Source organism: Thalassophryne amazonica, chromosome 1, assembly GCF_902500255.1.
Source record: "Thalassophryne amazonica chromosome 1, fThaAma1.1, whole genome shotgun sequence".
Classification (NCBI taxonomy): domain Eukaryota; kingdom Metazoa; phylum Chordata; class Actinopteri; order Batrachoidiformes; family Batrachoididae; genus Thalassophryne; species Thalassophryne amazonica.
The window spans coordinates 88,258,391-88,271,921 of record NC_047103.1 but is presented as its reverse complement, the minus strand read 5'-3'; the positions used below and the strand labels follow the sequence as shown (position 1 = coordinate 88,271,921).

At 40.4% G+C, this 13,531-nt stretch overlaps 1 protein-coding gene across 6 annotated transcripts in view; it reads right to left on the bottom strand.

Moving 5' to 3' along the window:
- slc12a7b (solute carrier family 12 member 7b) overlaps positions 1 to 13,531 on the bottom strand; it is a 254,202-nt gene that overhangs the window by 215,002 nt on the left and 25,669 nt on the right. Inside the window, exon 1 of one of the 6 annotated variants that reach the window (XM_034172301.1) lies at positions 4,916 to 5,197. The exons of 4 other annotated variants lie outside the window; for them this stretch is intronic. In XM_034172301.1, coding sequence (XP_034028192.1) covers positions 4,916 to 4,957 — 42 coding nt within the window. In that variant the 5' untranslated portion in view covers positions 4,958 to 5,197. Of the gene's footprint in view, positions 1 to 4,915; positions 5,198 to 13,531 lie in introns of those variants that run through there. One more of the 6 variants, XM_034172281.1, reaches the window with a different exon arrangement.

Sequence of the window (13,531 nt, the reverse complement as noted above, 5' to 3'; positions counted from 1 at the left end):
TTTACTTAATGTTCCATAAACACGCTGGTCATGCACTCTTTCTTGCAAGTGCACACATGATCACTGTGAACACAGTGTGCACTCTGATCCCACCAGTCAATTAAACACACAGACACCGGTACTGATATTTGCACTACAACTAGCGCAGGTCTCAGACAGCAGTACTTTCGGTGTTATTCAACAGAAGTTCTCAGGTCATCAGAACTGAGGGGACCTGCAAAGACCTCCACCCTGAACAAAGTCTAAGTACACACACACACACTTAATGACAGGGGAAAGGTTTGGTGATCAGCTGTCTATTTCAGTGTTCACACAATAACTACAGGACAAATTTTGATGAAATATGATGAACTGGTAAAAACAAACAACTACACAGCACTTACTAATTACAAAATGCAATGTAATGAGTGCTGTTGTAATATGTCATTGATCTTCTTGGTATTCATATTCTTCGTATTTCTTCTTGGTAGGTATTCATCTCAGCTATAATAAAACAATAAATGTCTTGATGCTGTCTTGATCAATGTCTTGATGCTGCTTCAAAACAAGTAACACCACATAAGTGGCTTCAGATCCAGTTCATGACCTTTGCAACAGATCATATTCTGTTTTTACAAAAAAGCACACTGATAAACAAAGGTTGTCACAGTATGATATCCCAGTCATTCCAATGAAACACTACTCTGTTTCACTTCCACAGTCTATAAAATCCTGCCCAGCGTGCAGCTGTAATTGTAGATTCACACAGAGATTAAAGCAGTGGGATCTGATTTACTCAACCCATGTGATGTGCTGTAAAACCAGCAACTACACAAGCATTATGGCAAAACATGAGTGTCAGGGCAGTTCATTAAATATGTACTTGATGCCCTCTGAATCCTCAAAATCAAGCAAAGTCAGGTATCAAATGATGTTCCAACTATAATGTCTGCTTTTAGACAGTTTAGTATTTTTTAAATACATTTTAAATTTAGAGTCTAAAATAAAGCAGAGGGTATAGTTTGAACACATCTTCACAGTTAAGGGCCTTTCACAATGCACGCTTTATACACTTCAGGCAACACCTCCCAACGCATTGTGAAGTCATGTCGGATGCATCAAGGGGGCAGAGATTTTCACTCAGATTTTTCCTGAGAAAGCTGAGTGATCGCCATGTTGGATTTACGTTGTGAAAACCACGAAAAAGCTTTAAAAAACAGCAGTAGAACGATTCTCCCATCACTCTGCGGGGAGAAGCTTTTTTTCAGCTACTTTTCGGAGTGATGTCGAACCGAGGGAGGACTAACGACTTGGTGGGATATCCATTTAACCACGGCAGCGGGCCTATCCGCACGGAGCAGCCAGGTTTCAGGTCTCATCCTGACTCATTCCTCACTTTGGGATACATAAAAACACCCAGTTTAAGCAACGGCAGTTACTTCTGCAAATTTGTCTGAGGTGAGAATAATTTAAAAATAAATTGTGATGTGCACTTCTAAAGGTTTAATGTTCAGCTAACGTTAGGTTAGCCTTTTAGCTGCAGAATCACAGTCCAGCTGAGTGAACGTTTTCCCTTGTAAATAATACTTTTTTTTTAAACTTTTTTTGTTCATTCTGAGACCATAAAAAACTCAACTTTAAGTAACTTTTTTTTTGTTTTGTTATTTGTCGGGGTTTTTTTTATTTGTATTATTTTTAACTGTTTAGTGTTTCTTTATATTTTAAAGATATCTTTTTTTATTTGTCCCACAATCAGGAATATCTGCTGTGCAGACATACTTCAAAAACTTCAAGTGATGACCTGAACACCAAAACCTGAAGTCCAATCAGATGAAAACATCTCTGCTCTTCAAAATGGGGATGGGAGAAAGTGTCTTTAAAAACTCCACCAGAGGTCAAAGCTGCATAGGAGATTTTCATCTGATTAAATGTCCTGAGAGTCCAGCAAACCAACACCTGCTTCTAAAAAAAGCAACTATTTTATTAATTTTAAAATGCTGTTTTATTTTATATTTTAACATTAAATGAATGGATCATTAAACATGTTCGTGAAGTCCGAAGTTCAGTCAAAAGACATTTGCGCAGGTAGAAGAAGCCCTGCTCTGATTGTGCATAATTTGAAAACATCCACAATCACTAGAATAGTCAGATTCATAATTTAGAAATTGCTCTGTCCTGATTGCAACATTCAAAGCAATCACATCGTCAATGAGGATGTAGTTAAATGTTTAAAGGACTAAATTAAAAAATTATTTCATTATGATGTTTATGTCGCATTAACAATCACATTTCAGTCATTCTTAAATTATCTCCTGTTGCATTTATAATAAACACTTGTATTTATTTACAGTGTTTGTTTTTCTGGTTGAAATGAGATATGAATAATCTAGCAGACTTAAAAAATGTACAAATTTCCATGCTATTTTATTTGTCTAAAAATAAATGTCCGAGGTTCCTTATGTTAAACAAGAAATAACAGGTAGGTTGTGGTTTTAATTTACAGATGAAGAAAGGTTTCTAAAGGATCTTTTATTTTTTTACTATTTTAATTACAAGTGTTCTGAACTTTTTTTTTACAGTAATCAGAAATTAATTTTGAGGTTAAAAAAAATGTATGGATTTTTCTTCAGAAAACTGCTCTGTATAAATGAGCAGTCCTGTGACACATTTTTAGACAGATCTGTGATGCCTCCAACGCGGCTGACGCCTCTGGTGTGAAAGGCCCATTATACAGATTACCTCTGCAGCCACAGAGACACAATATCAAACAGTAGAGGAGAGATAAACAAAAATACCATGAGATTCATTGATTCATGTTCTGAATTCACTTATTCACCGAAGGACTAGAGCCCATCCCCACAGTCATTGGGCGAATGCTGGGGTACACTCTGGACAAGTCACCAGTCTATTGCAGGGTGGAAACATATAAACACAGTCACACGGTCATTCACACCTATGGCCAAATGTCAGCAATTCAACTCATCTGCATGGTTTTGGGAGAGGTAGAAAGTCAGCGCAGATGTTTGCATTAATCTGACATGCCCATTTCAATGCTATGTGATCTGTGTGTCAAAACTACTCAATTTGTGGGAAGGAGATGGAGAGATGCCCCGTCTTTGAAGGGTGACACGGTGTGGCAAATGGTAGCTCTTTTCTAGCCAATAGGCACAGAAACTATTTATGACAGTAATTTTCTTTTCAAATGTGCAACAAAAATGATGCAAAACCGTTGATAAGTATGTGACTGCAATGCTAATAGCAATGCGGCTGGAGGCAAACGTTCTTGTGATCACCTTCTTTATGTACAGTCAACATGTATACAGTACAGATTGTGTGGAAATTGAAATGGATGAAAAAGGAACAATTTCCTATTTTGATAACACAACAGCATGTCACTTTATTTCCCTCTTTTCACACAATTCACAGACTTTTTAATAACAGCTCAACCCTGCCCATTAACCTCACAGGAGTCCTGACAGAAAAAGCACCACAGGGGCCAAGACAGCTTGTCATAGGAATAGCAGGAATAAACATTGCTCACGCAGGGGCTGAGACAGGAAACATCAGTATCCAAGACAGGTTGTCATATGCATAGCAGGTATAAACATTACCAATTACCCAAGCAGAGGCCGAAACAGGAAACATCAATATGCATACTACATGCAGAACAGGGGACACACTCTAACCACAAGTGGCGACACTTTGGCATGTGCTTCGCGCATATGGGCATGTGACCACATCCCAAACCAGGAACACACTTGGTATGGTGAATTTATGTCGGTTACATGTTGAATGTCCACCACAGTGGATGCATAAATATTTTCAGGTCAATAAATATGTATTTGACTCCATTTACATCCTAGAAGAAGGAAGCAAATCCTATATAGGCCTTTGTCAATGAATTACATAGCACGACGTGGATCAGAGTCTGCGATTTCCCCTGGACAATATGCCAGTCCAACACAGGTTACTTCATCAGCCAAGGCCGACACCCATTTACAGCTTGGTTGACTGAGACATTGCAGATGAAGTGTTTTTTCAAGGACACACACTGTTAGCATAACTGGGAATCAAACCCAGACTAAAATACTGGTAGACAAAAACCATAACTCCTTAAATATTTGCTCTCCATGACCAGGCTTCACAAATTACACTTCAAGAAAAAAATCTGCAACATGACAGTTCTGCTCACCTTCATAGTTTGTGCATGAAAACAAAAATCATGGTAGTGTTATACATGTATGTGCTACTCCCACATGGCAGACAGGAGAATGTGTGTAATGTTGGAGCAAAGGCACAGCACAGTGTGATGTGTATGTATGTGTCCTCTTCTTTGTTATGCTTTGATGTTTTCTACGGTACCTTCTGAGACAGAGTCAAGCTTGAAGTTGCATGTAGGTGCTACTCAATAGAAAGATGCAAGTGCTGAAAAAGTCCTACGTTCAACAATTAGAGCGCATGTGTTGGAGCACTGTTTGTTCCTATGCCACACAGTGTGCCGGAAAGTTGACTAGACCACAAGGTAATAACAGAACAGACTACAATAAAACAGAATATTCTCAAGAGATGGAGTTTAAAAAAGGAACTGAGTGACTCAGGCCAAAGAGAGGAAAAAATGTAATTAAAGTCACACTCCTGTGAGTGGCGTGTGAGAGAGCATTCATGTCACGGAAATTATGCTGCAAAATGAAAGAGCTTTGCCTAAATTTCCCCTGCACATTATCCTCTCACACACAGCACACAAGTTTTCTTAAAAATACAGTCAACAGGAACCCAAACATACTGTTCGGCTGTGTTGTCTGCTGCAGTCAAACTGTGAAGTTACACATAGTCTGCTGAAGAACAGAAAAATGTAACCTGATAAAATCTGTGAAATGTACACCTCAGGGAGAATCAGCCGACGGTTCGCAATAATAAAACAGTCATGTGACCTAACCTGTGGTGTCTTCTTGGTCCTCTTTCTGCACATTGCTGTCATCTTCCTCCTTGATCGCTTCTGTTTTTCTCTGTTTGTCGTCCTTCACTGGGACAACAGTAAAGCTGGTGGGCATTTTTCACACCATGCGTTTCCTCTCAATGTGAGTGTAAGCTCTTTTTTCCTCCTCCCTAGTCCCCTTCTATCAGCTCTGCTGCTCCTCTTTCTATCACTCTTCTTGCAGTCTCTCCTCCTCGGTTGTTTACAGTTTTTTCCTGACTTACTACCCTGGTGTAACTCCGTCTCTGGTGTGAACATCACATTACTTATGAGGTTTCTACTCCTATCGCTTGGCAACTGCTGTACACTGACACCCCCCCACACACACACACCCCAACTGTCCAAATAAGGAAGAGCAGGGCAGCCCCGCCCAGTAGGGAGCTGTACACACAAGTAAACACACTTGGAAAAAACATGACATGTACATGTGTTCATGGGTTTGTAGCACATGAATATATTCCTCGTGTGCCTAAGAATGAATCCTCAGCCCAGAAACATTACATGGAAAGCTGTAGCATTCGTTCAAAGAGAGGAGGAAGTCCACAGCTGCTCCACTGAAGGAAACAGACACACACACACACACACACACACACACACACACACACACACACACACACACACACACACACACACACACACACACACACACACACACACACACACACAAAAGAGAACTGCCCACTTCCTATGCAGTGTTATTTGACTCCATGTCCAGACTCAGAATGTTCCTGCAGATACACACTTATCAGACGGGGGGGACGGCAAACAGAGCAGGGTGAGAGTGGGCTAGTCAGCCGATCAATGGAAGTGTCAATTTCATGGTTTATCTTAACCCTTAAACAACTATGGAAATAGGAAATGCAGCCTTGGCAACACACAAACAACCCCCCCCCCCCTTTTTTTGGGTAGGTGGGTGTGCCTGAGAAGGAACATATTGTTTTGATTCACAAAGAAGGAGTAAATAATTAAGAACATTTGTTTCATCACAGACATACACACAACTCTTTGTGTATTTGTTTCTGTATGAGAGAGGATTCGAATGCTCTTTGTATTACATAAAGTCCAGTCTCCACAAGAGCTGCAACTGTTGCTTAATTTCAAAACTGACAACTATCATACAAATAATGAATGTTTAAGAGTTCAAAGGTGGATTGGTATGTTCCATCTTTCACCTTATGAAAGATTTGTTCAATTGAAAGAATGAAAAACAGATCTAAAACAGATCTTTGTCATTTGATATTTTATTAATTTATAAGCAAGAGAAAAGGGACTTACATTTTGGTGTACATCACTGGTGCTTTGATGTCAACAGCCCCACGCAAACTTTAAATTGGTGTCCAAAATTGCTCTCAGTCAACTTGCAGAAACAGTCAGACAGTTCAAAAATAATTCTGGCGAGGTCATCCATGATGCCGAACTGTCATGTACTTCCAAAACAAAACAACAACAAAAAAGACTTTCTGTACTTCCTCAGTCCAGTGAAAAATTGCATTTGTCCATCTTTTCATCCTAACTTCATCCTAATGTCGCGTTCACACCGGGCGCAACGCGAGCGACAGCAGCATCAGGTTGCCATGTAATCCTTATGGAAGGACGCGTTTTGATGCCAAGTCACACAGCGCAACGGACGCGAATGAAGCAACGTGAGTGAAGTGATTTTGAGCAACTGGCGCGGTTGTGGCCCAATATTGCGTCGCGTCACGTTGCGTTGCCCTCCTCCCCAAGTTGAAAAATCTGAACTTTTTCGTCTTGTCGCACCGCGATGACCAATCAGGGACTGAATATGTAGTGACTTGGAGATGTCTGGAGTGTGACTGAAGATGTGAACATGTCCTGTCTCTGGTAGCCAGCCTGTGAGCAGGACTTATGTCTCTTTTCTCCTTTATTTCACAATTATTAGTTTTTGGAGCGAGCAGCAGCCCCACAGCAGGGGGAGCAGAGTTTCTTTCTTCTTTTTTTTTTTTACGTACGTGCACGAGCAAATCATCCATGAAGATTATTTTACTTATTAACTACACAGATGTGTAATAAAACAAATGGTGACTGGTTTCTAAACACAATTATGACAGAGTTTTTGGGGGAAGAGTGAGCAGCAGCCCCACATAAAGCAGCGGAGTTTTTTTTTTATTGTTTACATGTGCTCTCGTGAACGGGACAGGAGGTCCTCAAATTGGGTCCTGCAGAGGCGGAAGGACCGCTGAAAGCGGCCGTCATCCAGACGCAGCTCCTGCAGCAAATGATGATACTCCCCGAATTGGGAGCTTTCCACAACAACTCACTCTGTGTGATCAAGGTCCGTCATGTTAACTTGACTGACAACAGGAGCCGGCGAGCGAATGGAAACTCCTCCTATTTGATGACGCACTGGAGTGAATTTTCGCAGCGAAAGCAGGGTGAAACACCGGGCGATGGTGGCGCGTCCGTCGCCACGCGACCGAAGCAAATTTGTGGCGTCTGGTCGCGCCTGGTGTGAACGCGGCATAGCAGCTCTTCATGCCTCCAGATGGATTAGTTTTTGTGCGTGTGTTAGAAGAATTAGCACTGTCAATTAGCTCGCTCAAATCCTCACCTGTCAGGAAAACAAACTCTGTCATGTTTAGCTAAACGCCGCCCCCACTAGTTATGTGAGTTGGCAGTGGTCACAGCGCGCAATGGTACAAAACGTATGGAACCAAATTTGCACAGTAAATGCAGCACAACACAAATGGGACAAATAATCCATGTCACATGGCATAGAAAGCACCAATCAAATGACAAGGATCCACTCAGCCGTTGTTTAAACCAAAATATTTTGTTTTTAACTGAGTAACTACATAATAATTCCAAGCTTACTGAAAAGGGACCCCTGAAGTTTTCCTTTATAGCAGAACACATACCCTATTTTCTGGAGTATAAGTCACTTTTTCTTTTATCTGTACCAGTTTTGAAATCGGAGTGAAATTTTTGACCTGTTCAAAAATTTTATCCCAATTTGCCAAGTCATTCCTAGTGCATGATAACTTCCAGGTGTTCATAGTCTAAACAGCTTGAGTCATGTTTCAGTGTCTTTAAACGGGGTATTCCCAGTGAGTACAGGTTGGAACTTGTTTGAATGTGCTCCATCTGGCTTAAAATTTAAAACCGAAGCAGGTTTGCTGTGGTTCTGTCTGAGGGATCTTTTCGGGAGGGTTGCCAGGTCTGCACTTTATAAGCCAACCTATTAGGAGGCAAGCTAGAGTAAGCTGCTTCATCCTGTCCCCCCCCCCCTTTTTTGGGGGGGATTGTGGGGTATCACAATAGAAAGCCACCCTGTGGAATACAAACATACCTTTGATGCTGAGTTAAAGCAGTTTTTTTTTCTTTTTTTTTATAAAAGCCATTTCCTCTCTCTCTCTCTGACCTACTCAACTCCACCCACTTTCTATATAAGCACACAGGCATCTTTTCCTCACACAACTTTCAGAAACACGGAGGCACACATGGTTCATTCATTCATTTTCTGCCACTCATCCAGGTCCGCATTCCGGTGGCAGCAGACCAAGCACACTTACCTATCCCCGGCCAAGTCCTGTAACTGTTCCCAGGGGATCCCAAGGCATTCTCAAACCAGCTATGAAATATAATCCCTCAAGTGTGTCCTGGGTCTTGCCTTGGGCTTCCTCCCAGCTGGATGTTTCTGGAAGACCTTCATAGGGAGACGACCAGGGTGCATCCTCACCAGATGACTGAACCTCTTCAACTGGCTCCTTTCAATGCGAAGGAGCAGTGACTCTACTCAGAGTCCCTCCAGGTTAATCGAGCTTCTCACCCTGTCCATGTGCTCATGTGAGTTTTCGAGACACCTGAATGTCTTCCGCACTTAGCAGTTCACTCACTGATATATACAAGCCGCTGTTTAATTATTTCAGCAGACGCGCTGGAGGAGGCGGATGCTCCGTGGCAACCTGATCATTAGCGAAAGCACCACATAAACCCTCTGGGGGTGACACCGTCGTATACTATAGCTGAGACAAAGTTTTACTAAATTCTAAGTAACTTTTTAAATGATATGATAGAAACGTACTTTTTTTTGCTGAAAGGTTAACTCTGCAGACTTTCAAGCCAGCCGTCCACCATCTCTGTACTCCTCATAGAAGCTGTGTATTATTCTGTGTAGTATTCAATTGGAATTGGTTCACCGTCACATGGTTTTCCAAAATCCAATTGTAGGGCAGGTTTACCTCACGTAATACACTAGTTACTAGTTGGCCCGTCTGAATAGCTATCTGGCTGCTGGATCCAATGCGTCCTGGCCATTACGCACAGCGATCAGTGAAAGTCAACAGAGGGAGCAGATGGAGGTTCTCTCACACAATCTCATGTGCTCAAACACAGAGTGTGTGAGTTTCACTACTCATTACCTGTGAATGTTATTGAATAAGCCTGTGGCAAGCTCTCTCGCTCTGGTGTAAAGCACTGTTTACCATATCAATGGAGCGAGGGGGAGGGGCCGCTCCTCAGAGTGTAAATGGGCCAAAGTGTCAAAGCTGCTTTCAGAGCAGGACAGAACACTCCAAAACACAGTAGAAGTTTGTGATGTGACCGTTGTGTAATAGCAGACAGAAATTGCTGTGAAACAAAACGCATAGACCATTTTGTATATATTGTTCAAAATGTGCATTTGTGTTTATTGTTTTAACTTTTTTGTTGTATAGTCTTTCAAACAAGACGTCAAATTGCCTTTATAAAGTGTCAAAACAGTTGTTTATTATAGTTTGCTGTGTGTTTTTAATAAATGTGCATGGAAAATTATTTCCCACTTTACTATTTCCTTTCTTATTTCTTACAGTAAACCATTATTACACTTCTAAAACACCACTATAGCATATATATTCTGAAAGTACAGGTGTCCTGAAAAAAGAGACATAAAACTTGATTGTGGGATGCAGGGAGAGCTGTTAACAGTGAAGTGTCCAAAAAATGCCCTCAGACCCCAGAGGGTTAACTAACGCATGGATTTTTTAAAAACCGAATTAGAAAAACTAACTCAGCCAGGTAACAATGATTTACCCAGACTGCCTTCAAATATGAGTAAATTTTTTCATTAATTTATTTTTTTGTGGTTTCATGTTGAGTTTTGTAAATGAGGAAAAGTGCCAGTCACATCCTGAAAATGGTTCATGTATTCAGAGCAGGTATGCCATCTAGTGTTCAAGAGATGAAACTTCAGGCTCTGACCCAACAATAAATACTGTAAATTTAATTATTTTACCAAAATCTCAAATTTAGGCTTGCATCTTAAATGTACCTTCTGGCAAAGTGTAGCTGTCATTTTCAGATCTGCACAATAAATGTTCGAAATTACATTATATCTGTTTTTGTTTTTTTTTTATGTAATTTTTTAAACTTATTTATTTTTAGCAATTTACCTTTGCTAAGGGACCCACTCAGAAAGACTTGCATTATAATTTTTACACTTAAGTTTATATGGCAATATATAGCATTACCATGAAGGGATTCAATTTATACAGCGATATGAATTTTAGGTCATATCACTCAGTCCTAGCATATGCCATGTTTCACTAGGAAATCCTTGCAAATCTTTGTACATGAGGCTCATGGTCCACTGTTCCATGACTAAGATGGAACCTACATTGTTCCTCCTGAATCTGAGGTTTGACTAATGGCCTAAGTTTCCTCTCTAGTACCCTGGCATAGCCTTTCCCAGGGACGCTGGCAGTCAGTACACGGTTATCAACAAATTACAGACTGGTATGTGAAGAGAGCTAGTTTTTGAGATGGGCAAATGGTTCTGTAATTTAGAGATTTGTATTAGCAGTGCAAAAGCTGTCATAGGCAAACTGGATCAAAAGGCGGAAGCACTTCCAACCTAGACCATACTTTACTGCAGTGCCACAAACTGTTTTACAAAAAAGTGTGAAACTAGGTGCGCCTGCAGTTTCCAAGCCTTCTCAGTAGAGCCCAACCGATATATCGGCCGGCCGATATTATCGGCCGATATAAGCCCTTTTCAAAGTACTCACTATCGGCCAAAATTTTGCCGATAGAACGCCGATAATTTCTCATAAACAGAACAATTGCTGAAATAATGTTTGCGTCGGCAATGTAAAATGTCCTTGCACCGTTTGTCCAGTAGATGGAGCTCTGACTCCATTCAACTGAGAGCTGCTTACACCACTGCTTAAATGTGTTCAACACCGGCCCCCGTAGTTCGCCGTCACACTGCACTGATTGGCTGACAAAAGCATACAAGTAAGTTTATAAGAATGTTGTTTGTAATAACTTTGCAATTACATTCACCCCACATTTCTCCCGTTTCAGTTCAACTCAGTTTGATTTACTCAGTTTATGCAGTAATGTGTCAAATGTGCTTCATTGCATCGGTCAGGATTTTTATTAAGCCCACGTTGTGTAGACCATATTTCTAGCATGAAAAACTTTCGTTTACTGCTAAGAGGTTTAAGCATTCAGATTCACTGGTCATCCAGAAGGGTTCTGGTAATTACTGCCGTTCGTCATTAACCCTCTGGGGCCCACGCCGTCGGATACGATGGCTGGGACCAAGCTTTACTAAATTGTAAATAACATTTTAATGATATGAGATAGAAACGTACTTCTTTTGCTGAAAAGTTAACTCCGCGGACTTTCGATCCACCGTCGGCCATCTTGGTACTCCTCATAGAAGATGTGTGATGACGTGCGCAATGTGAGTGTCCAATTGGAATTGGTTCTCCGTCACATGGTTTTCCAAAATCCAATTGTAGGGCAGATTTACCTCACATGATATGGCAAAGATCATTTTCAGGAGTGATATCTTACTAGTTGGCCTGTTTGAATAGCCCCCTAACTGCTCCAATTGCATTTTTGCATTTTTTGAACTTGAAAATTCTTCTTTGTTATAAAGTTAATCAATATGAGGACAAAGCTTCAGCTTTTAGCTCATACCTTTTTGTTAAGGGTCCAAAAAAGAACATTTTATTCATTTAAAAAAAAAAAATATATATATATATATATATATATATATATATATATATATATATATATATATATCGGCTGATCTATCGGCTATTGGCAAATCAGCCGATTTATCGATTATCGGCATCGGCCTCAAAAAAATCCATATCGTTTCGGGCTCTACTTCTCAGCCAGTAAAGTATGCCCCAAAAGATTCCTGATCCATTTCTTTCTCTCCCCCCTTAGAGAGAGAGAGAGAGAAAAATGAGAGAGAACAAGAAAGAAAGAAAGAAAGATTGTAGTGACATGGGATGAAGGTAAACTGTTATGTTGATTGTTCAGTGGAGCATTGTTGTTTGGCAGTGGGTGACTTAGTGAGCTATGGCAACGTTAAGTCTGTCTGCAGAATGAACAGTTCTGTTATTTTTTTGGATAATATGGATAGGGTGAAGGCCATGGATGAAGTAGGTATTTGTGTGAGGAAACAAGAAGGCTTTAAAAAGCTGCAAAAATTGCTAAGCCAAATCAGCAATATCAACACGCATGCATTTGATATGTTCAGATATTGTCAACGTTTGTGCAATACAGAGCTGAACGATAGTTAAACAATGCCTCCAAAAGTCAACATAAGTCCAGATTTCTTGTTTCGTTTGGGCTTTGTTTTGTTTCTTTAGGGCCCCTTCACACATAACACAATTGAGGCCAAATGACGCACAAAGGAGGATTCGAATGGCGCTCATAAAATTTTGGAATCACTTCGAGCACCTCGTACAGCGTCGTCACAATCATATGGCCACAGCACATGCACTCTACATTTGCATGTCGCTCACGCCAGAAATTCATTCAAACAGTAGCCAAAATGAGGTCACACTGCCATCTGATCGTGTCGTATGTTGTACACAGGTCGGACAAGGCGTGCCGCGGCCACGGGGCATTTCAAAATCATCGGCCACATCCAACCATAAAAAACATCTACATGCCGGACTCCTGAGGCAGTGGAAGCCATTAAGTGTTGTTTTGAGACAACAGATTGGGATGTTTTTTGTGAGGTGTATGGAGACGATATAGATGGGTTGACAGAATGTGTTACACATTATATTAATTTCTGTTATGAGAACACCATACCCTCTAGAGCTGAAACAACTAATCGAGTTAATCGATTAAAATCGATTATTAAAATAGTTGTCAACTAATTTAGTTACTGATTAGTTGCTAAATAACCGCAAATGTTTTGTTTCTTCCATATAATCAACCGAGCTTTGCTTTGAATCTTGAACCAATGGAGTGCTTCGAGCTGCTGCTTCATTGGTTTCATTTGTTTTATTTCGCTTTATCTTAATTTTTCCCCACTAAAACCCTAAATGGCATATGTCTGTGAGGAATACGTATTAACCTTTTTTATGTTAAACTGACCTGTTATGGTCCTCTGAAACAGTTGATAGATGTATTTTATGCTAACGCCGGTGCTAATGCGTTAGCATGTCTATGGCGTTTTCAATGTTAAAGTTAGCATTAAGCTGCTGGCATTTCAGCATGTTTTCCATTTGTTTTCTGTATAATAATTAATGGCTCAGCGTTTGTTGTTGTTAAAAGAGTCAAATGTATTACAAATTATAATATTTTTTTATTTATTTTTATTTATAT